General features: G+C 38.9%; 1 protein-coding gene across 3 annotated transcripts; it reads right to left on the reverse strand.

Moving 5' to 3' along the window:
* Nucleotides 1–470: 470 nt before the first annotated feature.
* Nucleotides 471–18,345, reverse strand: smpd4 (sphingomyelin phosphodiesterase 4). 3 transcript variants are annotated; one of them, XM_084741642.1, is made up of 20 exons: nt 18,209–18,345; nt 17,719–17,809; nt 17,003–17,089; nt 14,978–15,114; nt 14,634–14,709; nt 13,930–14,038; nt 13,062–13,114; nt 12,470–12,621; nt 12,218–12,350; nt 11,455–11,526; nt 8,420–8,509; nt 6,502–6,656; nt 5,916–6,006; nt 5,038–5,135; nt 4,681–4,844; nt 4,363–4,568; nt 4,027–4,257; nt 2,888–3,019; nt 2,652–2,780; nt 471–2,300 (listed from the first exon to the last, which is right to left on the reverse strand). In XM_084741642.1, exons 2-20 carry the CDS (start codon nt 17,755–17,757, stop codon nt 1,980–1,982), a joined length of 2,475 nt encoding a protein of 824 aa, XP_084597768.1. In that variant the 5' UTR covers nt 17,758–17,809; nt 18,209–18,345; the 3' UTR covers nt 471–1,979. The 3 variants fall into 3 exon arrangements, with proteins under 3 accessions (XP_084597768.1, XP_084597759.1, XP_084597777.1); XM_084741633.1 differs by having other exon boundaries at nt 8,372–8,509; XM_084741651.1 differs by lacking the exon at nt 8,420–8,509.
* Between the last annotated feature and the right edge of the window lie 185 nt (nt 18,346–18,530).

Raw genomic sequence — 18,530 nt, forward strand, 5'->3', positions numbered from 1 at the left:
TTTTGATGAGTTTAATGTAGCTTATGTATTACACATCTCAGTCAAAGGTCAGTTCACCTGAAAATACAAGTACATACATTTTTCCTTCTGGCCTGTAGTGCTATTTATCAGGGATGGGACAGTACCAAAAAACTAAGGTATAATACTATAATAAAAAGTCTACAATATATTTGCTTCTGCTTTCCTTATCTTAAAATAAAATTTGTATGGAGTCTGCTACTTTATAATCTTTAAAACCCCATATTCCTGAAGCATAATTTAACAGGAACTCTGGAGACGCCGATGAAGGTCGACCTGATGCTGGGAATCAACCTGAGAGGAACCTACTTAGTGCTGCATTAGTCACAATATTTTCCTACTTTTGTTCATGATTTATCTTTTCAGAGTAGTTGATGTATGATGACAAAGTTAAAATACAGATATGAGATTGTTAAACTTCTCCATCAATGAAATATAACAAGAGAACAACAAACAAGTGCAAACAGTTTATTGAGTCTTTTGGACAAAAAGGCGTTCTGCTTTCACCAAGAAAGAGTCAGTTTATTCCATCAGCACGATTTGAATGTTTTGGCCTCCATCAAAAAACAAAAACTGCCCTCCCAAACAGAGCAGCGACGCTCTGGATTTATTTACAAGGTTGTATAACTACATTTAAAACAGTTAAAAGCAGTCATATCAAAAGCAAGAACAGAGGAGCTGCCAGTCTGCTGCCAACAGGGTTCCTACACGTCAGATCTGAAGACCTTGTTCCTTGTAAAGTCCTGAAACCTGAAGATTTTATTTAATGTTCAGAAATAAACAGCTTACACAACAGTAGACCACATCACTGTAGACCTCATGACAATTACAGGATTATTCTTTAATAACATCGACTCTGATCTCTGAGCTAAAATATTTCTCTACAGGGATCAATATCAAGCTGCAGCTATTAGTCAATCAGAAACTTTATTAGCAACTGTTTTTAATAATTATTAATAATTTTAAAGAACAAATCTGTAATAAAAGTACTGTGCTAAGTCATAAAATGACCATGATTTGCTATCAGCGATTAAATAAACATGCAAAATTGAAATACTCGTCTCTCTGACAATAACACTACCTACTTTTAAATTTCTATTTTGGTCTTTAACTTGTGTTACTGTTTTCATGTTAATTAAAGTTTAAATTAATGCCGAATCTCTGCTGAATGAGTTGGTGTCTGTGCATGATTTTTGAAATCATCAAAAATCTTTTACAGGGAATATATAACAGTTGAATTTAGCAAAACATTAATGGAGTCTGGCAGGAAAACAAGTGATTAAAGAGAATTTAAAACTATTTAATATACGGTCAAGTGAAGATTTGATGCTTTTCTTTGTCTTTACATTATTGTAAATTGAATATTTTGGGGCTTTTGACTGTTGGTTAGAAGACATTATTAGAATCGTGTCACTCTTTAGGGACTTTAGGAAAGTGTGACGTCCATTTCTAAACTGTTTTCTGATGTGATAAAGGCCATTCAATGAAAATAATCTTTATTTGCAGTTTAAATCAATAACATGATACTGGTGCGTTCCATTTACACTGAGAAGTCTGAAAGACGTAATGAATTTGTTCCCAGATGGAAATGTGAACTGGAATGCCCCCTGAAGTCGGAGCAAGTATTGAATATTTTCTGGTTCCAGCTTCTTCAATCTGAGAATTTGTTGCTTTTCTTTTTCTTTCATGACAGTAAACTAAGAGTTTGGGGGGTTTTGGACTGTTGGTTGGACAAAAGATGATGTTTAAAGACATAAACTGATGAGCTTTTTTTTACAATATATTGATCTTTTATAGACTCAGACGATTAACTGTGACAATAATCAACAGATTAATTGATAATGAAAATATTGGGACCAGTCAATACTGTTTTTAACATATTTTTGGCAAAACATTCAAAGCTGGAACTGATCAACTTCATGACGTGTATTTTTCAGACATGTAGGAACCCTGCGGCTCTGCTAGTGCGTTTTCAGTTTGTCTCCAAACAGCGTCATCAAGAGTCCGTACAGGAATCCTCCTGTGAGGATGAGCAGCGTGCTGGACACGGGTCCAAGCGACAGGAGGGCTCCGAACATGTAGAGGAGCAGCAGCACCAGTATCGTCCTGTAGCTGGCCAGCGGGCGCAGGCTCAGCCTCGGCTGGCGGTTCCTCTCTAACGTCCGCCGGGATACCGGGCTCTGCTTTAGTTGTGTGGTGGAATCCGGTTCCGCCAAGTAGTGACGACCCAGGCGACCCAGGAAGTCTGGACGTGAGCAGAGCGCAGCCATGTGGCCTCCGAACTGTGGGAAGAAAACAGCAGAAAGATAAAAACATCTCAGGTTCAAGTTCCCCTCCACTCAAAAAACATTTTTACTTTTTTCTTCTTTCTCCTGCAGTTAAATGTCTCAGTGATCTTCACTGGACACTGTCCTCCTGTCTGATGTCTCTGTCCACCAGCTAATGTCTGCTGTTTGGTGCTGGGCTGATCTAGTAACATACAGCGAGTTTCTCTGAGCTTTTCCACTGAAAACAGCTGAAAATGACACTGAGAAAGTCGTGAGTAGTGTGGTGTTCGTAGCCAAATCAGTGAGCTGAGTGAGGCGAAATCGTTCTGTAGAGCTGAGATGAACTTAACAACTCAGGTGACTCACCCTCTCATTAACCAGACAGGAGATCCTGTAGAAAAGCCTGACCAGCAGGGCGTTCTCATAGCTCCTAATGGGCTGCAGCTCCGGGTCTCCTTGATAGTGGATGTCAAACCTGCGCAGTCCGTTTATGATCTGCATCAAAGACCAGAGACACAGAGTCAGGGTTTTAATGTTCGCTGCTCGGCCCACAGCTCTAATGTCTGCTCTCCTCCTCTTGTACAGCAGTTTGAAGTACTGACCTGCCTCCTGCCCAGGTCAGTCAGAATAAGTCCGTTCTCTCCCTGGATGCAGTCTGGCAGCTGCATGGAGTTTCCATCGTCCTGGGAAGAACCCAGGTTTGATATGAGCTGAGTCAGCTGCCCCTGGTTCAACTGCAAAACAAAGAAATGTAAAATGAAGCAGGTCAACACCGACAATCACGATGCTGTTACATGAATAAGTAACAGAAAAGTTCCCCTGAATGTCCACCACTTTGTTTCACATGATGAAATAATGTAATATACTGTATATAGGTCAGTTTTAGAGATCTATTTGGCATTCAGAACTTTTTAATGACTGTGAGAACAAGTCTACTGATTGTTTGAATTTTAGAATATCAAGAAAAGTCACTGCATTTTAGAGCTGCAATGACATAAAGCTGACATAAAGAAAATTAGTTGCCAACTATTTTTCTACTTGTTTTATGCTTTCAGTCACTGTTTAAGCAAAATTGTCAAATATTTGCTGGTTGCAGCTTCTTAAATGAGAGAATTTGCTGCCTCTTTTTTTGTCATAAATGAGAGTAAATGAAGAGTCTTGGTTTGGGGCTGTGGGAAATTGTGATGAGCAGTTTTCATAGCGCTTCGACATTTTTTTTTTAGACGTAACAATTAATTGTGAAATTAACTGGCAAGAGTAATCGATTATGGAACTAAGTGTTAGTTAAATTTCTTCTGGATTTAAAAAAAAGGTTTTCTAGGCCTAAATAAATACCAAAAACAGGGGCGCCGCCAGGGGGCCCTTTGAGGGCTATCAATATTATTTTAATAGTATTTTCAGGGGGCCCAAGATTTCTGGCGGCGCCCCTGACCAAAAATAACCCTGAAAAGTTTTCAAAATATCATACTGATGAGCATGGCTCCGCAGTCGACCGGTCCAGGCTGAACTTTAGTCCAGACTAAAACTGTTGGATGGACTGACGTGAAATGCACAGACATTCACAGCTCCCAGAAAATGCATTCTTATGACTATGATGACTGTGATCCCTTAAGTTTTCATTTCATTCATCTCATCCTCTGGGTGTCTATAAATAAAAAAAGATTGATCTACACTGAATCTTTACTTGTACGAAATAAAACACAGGGAAAACATAACTGAACAACAGTCAAACTCATCTGACCTTGAAGATTTGGCACAAGTTCTCCAGAGCTCTGTCCAGGAATTCGTGGGTCTTTTTCAAACACTCCCCGCTCTCCTCGGGCTCGGCCCCGGGGAACGTGTTGTTGTGATCAGAGGAGCCCATCCCAAACCAGGACAGGAACGAGTTGTTGGCCGCCACCTCACTGGAGTGATCAGATATCCTCTTGGCCGTGTGTCGGGCTTGTGCAATGATCTGGATTAACTTCATGACCTGTGAAACATTTAGACTGTGAGCCACCACAACAATAGTCCATTTCTTTATGACTTGCAAAAGTCAAACTATTTGCCCTCAACACGCACGAGGACTAAAACTTACTGCTCCTCTGAGCTCGGTGCCAAACATCTGTTTGTACTGGCAGTCCTGGCCTTCCAAGGCGTAGACGTGACTCTTCACCCTGAACACCATATCTGTCATCACCCGTTGCCGTGACGACAGGTAGCTGCCTCCTTGGCTCGGCGTCAGGTAGCCGCGGGGCTGCCGGTGGTGGAGGACGTGCTCCGGCTCCAGAAACAGCTGCTCTCCTGGTGACAGATGTTTGCTTTAGTTTTAGTTTCTTTGCAGAGTGAAAAGTTTTCATATACAGATTTTTTTTTGTCTGTGGCAGCATGTTTTTAACCTCGTGTCTGTTCTCACCTTTCTGGATCATCTCAGCGAGGTTTGGCTGCGAGAAGACTTTGGCCACCCTGAAGACCATCAGTGCGTTTTTGGCATTAACCAGATCCGTCCTCACGGTTCTGTTCAAAAAGACCTGGAAGAGCTTCGTGTACATGAGCAGGTTCTCCTGAACAAACGACTCCCTGTAAAAGAACAAGTTCATGTCAGAAACAAACTGACTACAGAAAACATCACAGTTAGTCCTTAAACCGTTCATTACAGCAGATTTTCCTGTTTTATTCATGTTTCTAAGAAAACAAGGACCACTCTTTAGAAAAACATTATTCTAGAAGAGACACCTGAATTTAAGCCAGAAGACAAAGATGTCAGACTCACCATTTGTCAGGCACTGTTCTGTTCTGGTCTGACTGAGGATTGGTCTTCTCTCCTGTGTATCTCCACGGCTGGATGTAACTGAGCCACGTCTCCAACACCTGAACACAGGGACGATACACTCTCAGCACAAAACTAAATGCTGAAAGAATTTATTACGACGGCTTTATCACTGAAATAATAATTCTGTAGTTAAAAGGCCCGACTTATAATCTCTCACTCCTCCTCCTTGTAGCAATATTTGAAAAATTAAAACTTGTTGTACTATTAGAGACTGAAATTCTGTATGAAATGATACATCAGCTAAATGTTTGAAGGGGAAAAGCGGTTTGACGAAGAGCCAAAACACAAACAAGAAACTAAGTGCTAACTGCTCACAGCTGCTGCATGCTGCCAGCCCACAGGTTAGAAAAGCTGAAATATTGCAATATATAATATATTTAAGGTAAGATCTAATGCTAATTATCTAATGCTAATCTAATGCTCTCCATTAACTTTCAAGCTACCTAAATAAAAAATCCCAGACTCCTGAAGCCTTTATCCTCGCATCTAAATTGTTACTATAAATGAAACTGCAAATTTCTTCATACCCACAGCAATCAATCCACTGTATATTATCACTTTGTTTATTTTACCAACTGTTCATATTAACTTTGACTGTGTGTTTTGATCATGATTATTTAATACCTGCTTATTTCTAGAGCAAAGGAATTGTTTGGTTTATTTTTGAGTGTTGATGAAACACCAGACAATGTCGAAAACCACTTTTCAAAGAGTATATTTAAAGTAGAGTATATTCTTGAAAACATTAAGTATTTTCCAAACTTTTACACTTCTGTATGAACCGTGAAGTATAAATATTTGTTTGGAGTGAAACCTACTGCTCTGAAGGAGGCGTCCAGAGGCCAGTGACCGAAGCAGTGCTGCAGAAACAGGTACAGTTTCTGTTGAACAAAACGCTGCACCACCACTCTGTAAGAAAGAGGAACATCAAACATTCTGTTTCATAAACGCATGTATGTGTAAACACAGAATTAGATCAGTTTTGGAACTTCAGCGAATCCAATTTAAACATCAGCTTCCCTACTACTGTGATGCTGGAGATCAAACTGGGACTGAGTGATTTAATTTTGTAAAAATGTATATATTAAGATCTATCATATGACACATAATCCATAGTGCCCAGTCCTAAATCAAATTACGCAAAAAAAAATGTTGTACTGTAACAACTGAGCTTCTATACAGTATCAGCAGGAAAAAAAATCAACATCCAATCGTGACAAAGACTGAGTAAAGTCAAAGGAAAAACAGACAAACAAGTCCACATCATGAATCTAGTGGTTTTAAAATCCAACTCAAAAATCAGAGCTCTGATGACATCACCAGATTATAAAATGGCGTTGAACATTAATGTGGACCTGCAGTGCCGCCACACAGTCTGACAGTAACATGTCTGATGTCGCTGACCTCTTGAACTCCTCCAGCGGGCTGGTGTGAGTGTGTGAGTGCGCTGAGGGAGAGGAGGACAGCTGCTCGGGTTTCTGGCTGTTGGAGAAGGCGTGCAGGTGTTTCACCAGGAGACGCACCACCAGCACGTGCTCCTCTGTCGGGCTGAAGGGCTCCTAAAAAGACAACCAGTCACAAACTGCTACACAAACACATGACACCCAATCAGCTCCTCATTTCAAAAAGCAGCCAATCATTATGCATCCCAGTCCAAAGGCAGCCAAACAATCACCAAAGGCTCAGAGCATTTTTTGTTTTGTAGAGCACAGAGGTCTCACACCTGCGGATGTCTGAATATTATTCTTCCACTGTTACTGACAGAGACTAAATCTGGACCAGTTGGTTAATCCCAGCTCTGTTTCCACAAACCAGGGAGTTTAGTTTGATGTTCTGCTTTTAGTGGAAATGAACAAATGGTTTCATCTGCTCTGTGTGCAGGTGTTTCTCTCTGACTGATCTGTTAGTATGAGTTTGACCCCAAATTCCAGAAACAACTGAGCTGCTGCTGCTGATACTCAACATCCGACCTGGTTGCTGCTCTGTTTTGTTTCTTCTCTTTTTAATCAAATTATTTCATCTTTAGTTAGCACCTTTTCGTTACATGAAAACTTCACAAGGATACTCATCTCTGTAACCAAAAACTTCTGCAACTTTATCCCAATAATATGAATTATTTCTCTTCTTTTCTCATCCCAAGTTATGACAGCAATTAATTAATAATCAGAACTTCTGCATGATGGTGCAGATCATATTGGCAGATCTTTGCCAATAACCAATCCTGAATACAAAGTACAAAATATCTGAAACTTGATTCATTTTTAAGTTATCACTTTGTCTGTTACCGTTATTTATTAAAATGTAAGAATTGACTCACATTTTAATAAATGACACAGAGAGAAAGGCGGGACCTCAGTGCTCTGTTAACTGCTTCCTGCAAAGCTGCTTTGTCAAAATGATGTAATGTTTCCTCTTCTAGATAATGTCAGCAAACACAAACATTACCTCCGTTTGACAAGAATAAAAAAAAATAATGACTCAGTAATTAAGTGATTGATTCAACTGATTGATTGGCATGTAAGATAAAGGCTGTTTAAAATGTAGTAGTATCTTTTGCTTTACAGAGAGTCAATAGAAAGAAACATTTATCAACCACATAGACATGTAAAGCAACAAAGCACACCAGGTTCAGTGTAAAAAGCATGCCGTAAAAAAACAAAAAAACAAAACAAAAACAGCATAAATAGCAAAAGAGAACCACACGCAAACCAGTAACAAACTGCTCAAAGATTCAAATCCCAAAGCTTCATTCCAGAATTACTTTCGCCGTCAAGGATACTTCTCTGTAGAAATTCACAATTTACAGTCAGACTCAAGGCCTCATACAGGAAATTAAAAAAAAATAATATCTGGTTATTCAAATTGTGGGTGAGGATCAAACATGCTGCATGTGGTTCCTCTTTTAAAAGTTACTAAACCTGGCAAGAATTTAAAGTTGAGCTCATAAAGAAACAAAAACTAAAGTCTGACCAAGAGGTAAAAACTGGATATTTAATGAGGCTTGATTTTGTTTATCATTTGGATTGTGTGTGACAATATATTGGATCAAAATTCACCTCCATGTTCACCTTTTACTAGCCAGCCTGTTTTGTTCAGAACACCTAAAATCATTCACATGTTGACTTCTGATGAGCAAAAGCAGGAAGCATGCAACGAATCAGCCGTAGCCAACATCTGTCAGCATCAGGTTGGTGACTGGAGGGACGGCGTCTCACCGTGTTTGTTAATATGAGAGAAGTATCCTTGACTGTAACCTTAACTCACTGAGGTTTACCTCCAGGAGGCCCCAGAGGGGCGGGGGTGAATGAAAAGGTAAAAGTACTTGGTAGGTGTGGAGGGTCCCAGAGCCTGGTGGGGCGTGGGGTTGGCACGGCATGCTGGACATACTGAGGCGATACTGCAGCAGCGCCAGCTGTTCACGCGTAACCACCAGGGGGGAGAGGAAGATGAGGAAGAGGAAAGACAAACGACAAGAGGTGGAGGAGGAACAACAGCGAAGAGAGAGGTGGGGGAAGAGAGACACAAAGGGAGGACGAGGAAGAAGAGGAGGGAAAAGAGAAGGTGGCGGGAGGAAGGTATACATGAGAACAGGAGAAAAGGAGGCAGCAAAAAGGAGCAACCAGACAGAAACAATTGGCCAAAAACATTCAGGAGGAAAGGAGCAGAAAACAGGAGAGGAGACAAACAAAAATAAAATATTGACTGTGGGAACACAACGCTTTAACTGCTGGGGAACGATGCAGAGACGTGTCCTGCACTTCAGACAAACACGATTACATGATGCAGGGATGGGAATCATTTCACACTGGATCAAACTGGTTTATTTGTTAAAAAGGAAAATCACAAGTGCTAAAAATATAAATTCTCACCACTACAAATGTGCCAGTTTGTGTTTTATAAAACTCCACCATATATCCAAATTGATATATTCATATTTAAATAGATTTTTTGCCTTCCAGCTTTTATCATTCCCATCCCCAATGTTTAACATTATTAACAGAGTGAACTTAACTGTAAGATTTTGTTGAGCCAATAAAATAAGCCATATACATTAGAAATGTTCTGATGTCATTTTTTCTTTCCACAGTTCTTAAATTTGTTTATTTCTGATCTTTTACCAGCTTCACACTACAAACCCTGTATGACTGCTGTCTCTGTTGTATGACCTGGCTCCGGTAATAAAAATCATGCCTACAGGACGTTGTAAGGGATTAGCAGGATTCAGTTTCTGGGCTTATAAATTATGTGATATCAGTGCACTTTGAAACTTTGGCAGTATCTGCAGTATTTCCAATACAGATATAAAAACAAACCTAATAAGAGAAAGTTTTGTTAAATCTATAATGAAGATCTTAAGTTTGAGACATCAAAGCTACAATCAACTTGGCCAAAACCTTTCAGTTTCAGTCCACTCTCAGCAGGATGGACACAGAACACAACACAGTAACCAACACAGTGGTTAACACATTTTAAAGGATGAGCATTTAGCACACGGTTTGTACACGACAAAAACTGCAAGGTTATTATACATGTTACACAAAGAGTTTAAGGGCTGTTTCACTGTTTCCTGTGCAGCAGTATGCAGCAGTAAGTTCAACATTTAATACAGATCTGCCAAGTATTTGACATATTTGCTGTTTTTCCTTCTCTTATATTACAACAGAATCAAATCAAGACATTTAAAGGAGTCAACTTGAGCTCCAGAAATTTTTTCTTTAATTGTTCTATAGACCAAACAATTACACGTCAGATTAATCAATAATGAAAATAACTAAAGTAACTACAGATAACAATACTGCTACATAAACACTGAGGAAACAGGGCGGTTGGATGGATAAGCAGGTGCGTAGCGCATCACACTAAACATGCAATCGACATGGCTGAGAGTCAAAGCACATACAACTACAAGACTTTATCCTACATCCTGTACGTCACAATTTAAAGAAACAAAACAACAGCAGCATAAAGTCACACCGTGACTGATGGGTGGAAAACATCTACTATAAAATCTAAACACACCAGAGCCGTGTCACATATTTTGTTGAGTTGTGTACATATATTATCCCAAATGTTTCCACAAGGATAAAAAATTAACAGACTGATGGTAATTTCCCAACATGCTTTGCAACAATGTTCAAACCCAGAAAAATCAAGAGCTCAAACAATTAAATACTCGATTGTGAACTGCCTATTAAATTAATCACCAACTAGTTGGACAATGAATTGTTTTGAGTCACTTTTTAATAACAAATGTCTAAATGATCTAATTTCAGCTTCTAAAATGTGAATATTTTCTGGTTTCTCTAATCCTCTATGGACTCTGGGAAACACTGACTGACATTTTTCATTATATTCTGACATTTAATGGACAAAAATACAAATTTAATAATGATTTAGTTATTCTCAGAGGTCTGATCTGAAGATAAAAATCTAAAAGTGTTTGGTGTCAGTGAATATCAATATTTTTCTAGGAATTGTGTTGAAGTTAGAAATTCAAACATCATGATAACACTAATAGTCAAAACTTACTTTCTGTTGGGGTACGTGGGATAAAAATATCCCTACAAGCATCTCTGCTTGGAGCTCCTCGTCATGAAAACATTTGAAAACCCCTTTCCAGTTAGTCGCACACCCTCGACAGAGTCAACAGGAACCTTCACCACGTTGTGACTTTATGTTAGAGTTTCACGTGCAAACACACACAGAGAAAGTACGAACAGAACAAACACTTGGTGACACGAACACGCAGCATGCAGAGGTGGTGAAAGGAAGCAACAGCACTACTACAGGGAACACATGCCAGATTCTTTAATGCAGCAGCTTTACTCTGCAGATACTCATTCTTTTAAAAGCATGTTTCCAAAATAACCCAGAAAATCTGATGCTTCTAAAGAGGTAACAGGGATCACTGCCCTGCATTCACACTGTACGTCACATGATTCACGTCTGTCTGCAAAAGAACAAGCTGCAGCAAAAGCAAATCATTTAAACATGTAAATACTCCTGATGGTATTCTGTAATGTGGCTGCTTCAGTGTGAACACAGAGTTATGGGCTTCAATACTGACAGAGAATATTTCTTTATATCTTTACAATTTTCTCTACATCTGAGCCGGCTCAGGCTGTTTTAGAGCTGGTACATTGATAAACTGAGCCCATACACAATTTTACAGAAGACAGTTTTAGAGCGGGACATTTCTCCACCCTGGACCCGCTCTGAGACGAGACAGAGACGGTGGAGGTGTGGTGGGCGGGGTTGTGGTCAGCCAGTCAACAGCCAGCCGTGCGATGCTGCAGTGCAGGGGAGAGGAGGGGAGGGGAGATGGGTGGGCTTTGGGTGGGGGAATATTTCTCTTACCTTCACCTGAGGAGACTGCAGCTTCTGGTACATCTCCAGAGAGTAGTGATGGAGCCAGATCTCCACAAACATCTGAGGACAAACACAAACACACACACTTAAATCTAAGACTTTCTGAGACTTTTACAGACGATTATGAATGAAATTTAAGAGTTCTATGTCCATACTGGAATAAAAAGTGCAGATAAAAATCAGTGTTCCAGGACTATTTGCAAAGTTAATTAATTTATCCACATTCAACTGAATGATGTAGTCCGGAAGTAATAAAAAAAAAGACACAATTCTTTATTGGAATTAAATAAAGTCAAAAATATTGTACAAAAAGTCATAATTATGAAATACAATTAAGTAATTGTTACTTCTTTCTTAAACTTTCAACTCTATCTCATAAGTTTGACTTTTTATCTCATAACTCTATGGGGATATTTTTTTCTTTCAGTGGCGCTTCCATAGTTTAGAGTTATTGTATTTTCAGGGTATGTAGGAGTGTTGGCACAGATCCAGACTCTGTCCAGAGGTTGTTGGTTTCATTTTGCAGTTGTTACCTATTTTAGACTTTAGACTTTTAGACCGCTGAAAATTCAACTGATATAATCTTTGAGGGGTTTTTTTTCCCAAAAGATTTTTCTGAAACATTTCTCAAATCTTTCACTTTAAGACGATTCTGTAGCTCTCAGACACAAACTGCAGTAATTTAACTTACTGCACAAAGCCCTTCTGAATACGGCATGCACAGAAAATCACATCTTGATTTGTGTCTTACTTGCAGCAGAGTTTCAGATCTCCAGATTTCCTGAGCTGAAGGGTCCGCGTTAACTGAGGGTTGATGGAATATGTGATGTTTGAGGAGACTGGGGCTGTGAACGCCGTAACCAGCAAAAGAAACACTGGAAGATCTGTTGGATTTAAGGATAAAACAGTTTCACAAAATGCTGTTTTTTAAATGCAGAACAGGAAAATAACGTTCCAATCGTCAGACAGATATGACTAATAGATTTATTAAAACCGTTAATACCTCGGTGACGGTGCAGTGACGGAGCCTCTGGAGTCGGAGAACGGGGACGGGGGAACGCTTCCCTCACTGGGGAGGAAGTATTTGAGGTAAGTGTCCACTAACACAAAGTAGGCGCTGTCAGTGGAGCTTCCATGTTGGCCTTGAGGGGAGTTCTGAAAACACACAGAGGACTGATCAGTTCTTCCTGTGTAGGAAACACAGCAGCTGGTTGTTCTCATTCCTCAGACAACGGCCAGCCAGCCCACTTAGATATACATTTTATCTTACTAACAATTTTCGGTATAAAGCATAAATGGTCAGTCAGTTTTCAACATGGGAATTCATAGCAAGCACATAAAATCAATCTTTATCAATCCACAATTTTGTCTTCTGCCGCCCAAAACTTGGTACAAATATAAGTAATGACAACTGCACAAGACTGGTATGACCTGTGGTTTTCTTATCCCATGTGAATTTGCCACACCGACTTCAGAGAGTCATTTCTAAATCAAAAGAGGTCTCCTGGTGATACTAATCGGGCCTCACTCTCACAACTTTCAAGACACACTTAACCAAGAATATGTCTCATGCAGAAATACTTTGACGAACTTACCTTTGGCGTGATGAGACAGTAGGCAAAATTGAACATGAAGAATTCAAAAGGATCTGCAGAACATTAAGGAATAACTCAACTGTGATGTACAGTTTGTTCCCTCACTCGTCTTGTATGAACCTCCTGCTGTCAGACAGTGAGCACTTTGTCAACAACTGCAAAGAACTGATGAGCTGTAATGATCAGATTATTAACTGATTAGTCAACCATCAGAAAAAAGTTCAGCAACTATTTTGATCAATTGTTTTAGTCTTTATCAAAGAAAAACTGAAAAAACACTGCATGTCTTTGCCATTTACAATCAGAAACTGAATACTACTGAGGCCTGATTTTGTAGTCAGACTAAACAAAGGATTTTAACTTTTCAAAGAACATGGATCAGCAACCTACAGCTCTTTTGCCCTTTTCCTGTGGCTTTGACAAATGGTTATTTTTTTACTTTTTATTCAACTAAGTTTATTGTTGTTGTATGTATTGTGTAATTGTGTAGCCTGTGCACCAAATAAAACTAAAATGTGCGTCATAGCTTTCTTCTCAAACTTAAAACCAACTTAACTGTATTTTGCAACTGTCTAGTCTTGAGTCTCCCCAGGCTCACTACAGATGCCAAATCCAGAAAAAAAGGAAAAAAAAAATACAGAGGATTTAGTATTTGCAGCTCTAGGCAAATTTTTTTTGGCTCTTCTGAAAGTTAATGTTGCTGACCACTGTCTTAGACAGAGAAGAACTCCTTGCAGATTAACTGACAATGAAAACAGTCTTTAGTCGCAGCTCTACAACTGATCAATGTTTGACTTTTTATGGCTCATCCCTCACTAGACCCACAAGAAAAACCCAGACAGAGTAGTGTTTGTGTTGGCAAGGATACTGAGGGCGAGATTCAGGGTCAGCAGACCAGACAGGGGGAACTGCAGCTTGTTGTGGAACAGCGGACAGTCTGGGAGAACTCCCTCCTGGATGCAGGCCTTCACCGGACCCTTCAAGACAAGCCCAGTATGAGAAAACACACTCAAAAGACTTCAATCCCCAGTACAATTTAATGAATACAAACTTTTACTTTAACCATTTCAATTTGTTCCTAATTTTTAAAACATGTCATTTGATGCAGACACCAAAAACAAGGACAGAAGATAATAAGTATTAATTTCATCATCTAACAATAAACAGACTTTTGTTCAAATTTAGTAGGTGAATTAAAATTCAATCTATAGTCATCGTAGAATTCTAACCTTAATCTATAAAATTAAATCTCAGTATGTTATCAGAATAACTGCCGACTACACAGTAAGTATGAGGATGATTACAGCTCTGCATTGATATCAGTTTTTTCATGTAATTAATTCAATGGCAGTGATGCATCGTGCCTGACTCGTATGACACCACATTATTGATCTGTATTTGCTCACAGTGTGTAACAATCTGCAGGAAGTGTCAGGCTGAGCATTTCAGTTTGGGTTTGAAAAAAAACATGCACAAACACGAAGCAAGCATGGATCAATGTCTAGTGGAAAGAAGAGTAAAGAGAAGTAAAGAGCATCACTAAGTGCAGATTAATGATGCAAATGTTCTTACCGGGAGATAATTGACAGGTATTTCATATTTGTACTCCTCTGCTTGAAGTTTATACACAAGCTTCATCATTGGCCCACTGCAAAAAAAAAAAAAAAAAAAAATCAGAGGAGGAAAAGAACAAGATTTGATTTGATAAAAGCATTATTTTCACAAAGTTTCTCATTATTCTGACAGACTAACTCAATATTTTGAGATAGGGGAGACCTGGGGCAATTGGAACATTTTTATATTTGTCTTAATAACTCACAGACTACCTGATATACAGCAGACATCTTTTGATATGAAAATGGTCAAAGCTTCACATGAATAATGTGAACACATCATAAAGAAAACAAACTGACTACCTGGGGTTCAAGAACTCCATGACAATGTTGTACTCATTGCTCCGTGAGTGAAGGAACCGCAGGTTCCAGCCGGCGATGATGCCATCCAGACTGCCAAACACACTCTCCACCAGCCAGGGGAAAATCAAGTGCAGCTCCTAAACAAACAAACAAACAACAAACAAACAAGCAAACTGTAATCATAAACTGGAGACACATTTTAACACAATATTTTGACTGCCATGGCAGACAGTTGAAAAGTTTCACAGCAGTGAAAATCTTCACTGTGGTTCTACTTAGGCATGTCAGATTTAGTTAAGTTTGCTTTTGTTTGCCGAACATCCATTAACCAGTCAGTCAGTATAATATCATATTGGCATATATTCAAATGCAGATCATCATCATGTCTGTTGTGTTGAGAGAGCACTGAGAACTTTTGTCGGTCTCTTAAAAACCCATTAAGTGTTCTGTGTGTTCTGTGTATTGTGAGTTTTCCCGGTCTGTGTCGGGGACAGACAGGGGTCACAGGAGGAGTCTTTGGTTGATGAAATGAGCCAATATAATTTCGACAGCGGTTTCCTGGATGTTGATATTTGATAAATATTTTATTTAGCAATATTTTGGACAACACTACCCCAAAGCAGCTCAGTGGTGACTGTTTCACTGCAACACTGTAGGTACTGAAGCTACAGAATACAATACAACCCACACACGGGCTGTAAATACTGCTGCCTCACACTCATCCTTTGTATCTTTCACTGAAGCTCCAACAGAACAACAGCTGCTCTCAAACAGAAATTCATCTGTCCACAGTGACGCCCTCACACGCCAAGACGAACGATAATAACAGCATTTTAGGTGCAGTGATGTCTGTAAAACCTAAGGGTATGAAACACTGACTGTACTGACTGACATTTGAACACAGGAAAGTCCAGAAAGATTTATCTGCAACTCCAACATCATCATGAGTCTCTCTAACATTGTGAACATTAAACCTTTGATCTTCTGTGCTTCTCTTTCTGGAGGCAAAGTACAAATTACAGCACAACTTTCCTTTTAAGAGAAAGTAAAGTCACCTCAAAGTGAAACTCAGAGGTCAAAGTACTAACAGCTGTCTCCTCAAAGTAACAAGCACGAGCCATAAAAGGTTAGGTCAGCTCTGCCCTGCTGCATCCAGTCAAGAAACAACCAGCTGACTGCAGTCTGCAGGGAACAAATCCATCTCAAGCCTATAAGCTTGTTCAAACAACATGTGGAGAACAACCAGAACGTCACCTCACTCTTTATTGTTCACAATTTAGCTGCTATAAACTTTATAGGAACAATATCAGCTTTCACTTCTAGTGCACCAATCAATCCATTTTAATAACATGAATAATAGATTAGAGCTCTAACAATTGACCAGTTATTCAATTGTTTAACGTCGTCATATTTAAGGACTATTTAATCAGTCTGCAACTATTTTGATAAACGATCAATCGTTTTGAGTCACTTTTAATTTAAAAAAAAAGCATACAAATTCTCTGATTTCAGCTTCTTAAACGTGAATATTTTCTTGTTTCTTTACTCCTCTCTTACAGTAAACTGAATATTTTTAGTTGTGACATTTGCAGACGTCACCTTGGAGTTTGGGAAAAATTCTTTTTTCATACTGACAAACTGCTGTCTTTTACCATGTAGGAGTTAATGCTGTGAAAAATGCATGTTGTGATATTTATTCATCCATTTATCATTTTTGTTTTGTGAGTAATACCAAAAAGGGACTTACAAGTGACTGTTAGGCTCAGGCTGGAAACCAGGTATCAGTTTTAGAAAATATACCACCTTATTAAGTTGATGTGATTGATGATTGCCAGTGGCAACATGGCAGCCATCAAGCCCTGTCTTTGTTGTAGAACAATAAATAAATGATCCTCGAATTTTGTGTGATGATCACAATCAGCCTCTTACAGCCTCATAATGATCAGAAAATACTGCTATTAAAGTTCACTGCAATTCATTACAAGATGACTGTGCAAAAGAGAGCATTGGGAGAATTACTGGTACCTTTGCAGGATAGTCATCAATGATCTTCACCAGATCTTGGCATCGCTGGAGGAGAGGTTTGGTGGTCGCATCAGCTTTTAGATTGGCCTGGAGCAACAACACAAGACACATTAATGAGGACATTTGGTGAAATAATGAGTAAAGAGACAAGTTCAGATGTGATCGTTCTACTCAGATGGAAGATTAACATTAAATTAGCTGAAGGTATTAGCTGTAAGTTGGTAAAAGACTCACAATTAAAGGTTAATATAGTTGGATTTGGACTAATATCTAAGACCTGTGTGTGAAAAAATGTTTTAATTGACCGAAATAAAAATATAAACTAGACTTGAGAGGGAAAAAAAATGAAAACTAACTAAAGCAATATTATGCATAGAGCTGCACATTATATAAATATTACATAGATACTGGAGTATGAAAAAATGTAACAAATATTTTGAGTGTATTAAATCTTTCCCCCGATAAATAATGTCAAATACAAAACTAAAATTAATACTAAAGCTAACAAAACGAAAAGTAAACCGCAATAATCAAACTCACTAAGTGACAATGAACTCAGTTGAAAACAAATATCAAAAACTAAATAAAAAATAAAATGAATAGACAAATTTTAAAAACTGATCGCGATGGTTAGATGAAGAGCTGAATGAAATGTCATCACAGTCATCGATCATGATGGACACAAAGTGTAAACATTCATGTTAACTGAGACTCACCAGCAGGAAACTGGGCTGTTGTAGTGTTGGAGCAGCCATGTAGGACCCTTATGTTTGTTTGCTTCCTCTGTACTGTCCACTGGGATCCCACCTGCAGGTGATTAACACAAACAAAACTTTTTAATTTCTTTGGTCGAAGTTAACTGGAGCCATAACCTAGCCTAGCATTAGCATTACTTTGTTAGCCTCCGCAGCAAACAAACAGTCATTGAGACAAATGGATGCTGTGGAAACAGGATGATAAGTGTATGTACTGTTAATCCGAGAACAATGTCTCCCATTGAGTGGAAAACTCAGCAGACAGTCAGTCAGTCAGTGAACCGTGCGAGTCAGCAGGAGCGGGCTAACGTTAGCTAGCGGCTGCTAACTAACTTACAGCAGCTAACAGAGAAACTGACAGCAACAGGCGTGAAGTCTGCGAGTGTCTTCAAAAACCATGAACTATAAAATTTATATTGGCTTTTAATCTGTCATCTGAATACATATTTACCTTCGCCGCTGAGAGAATCCAAAATTTCGACTACTTTTCCATCAACCGCGTTTCCATCAGTGAAATTCAAACACGACCGAGCGTGCGGCACTCGTTGACGTCTTCTTCGTTGGTGTTTCGGTTGGCGGTCAACCGTGTTGCACATCACTGCCACCTGCTGGAGTTTCAACCTACCGCCTCCAATATAAATTTACACTACATTCATTTTATTGATTCCTCAATAATAATAATAATAATAATAATAATAATAATAATAATAATAATATACATCTATTTAAAATGCCTGATAACATTTTAAATATTTTTACTGAGAAAAAAAACG

Source organism: Lutjanus erythropterus, chromosome 2 (assembly GCF_056507025.1).
Source record: "Lutjanus erythropterus isolate fLutEry1 chromosome 2, fLutEry1.hap2, whole genome shotgun sequence".
In the NCBI taxonomy this organism is placed as follows: Eukaryota; Metazoa; Chordata; class Actinopteri; order Lutjaniformes; family Lutjanidae; genus Lutjanus; species Lutjanus erythropterus.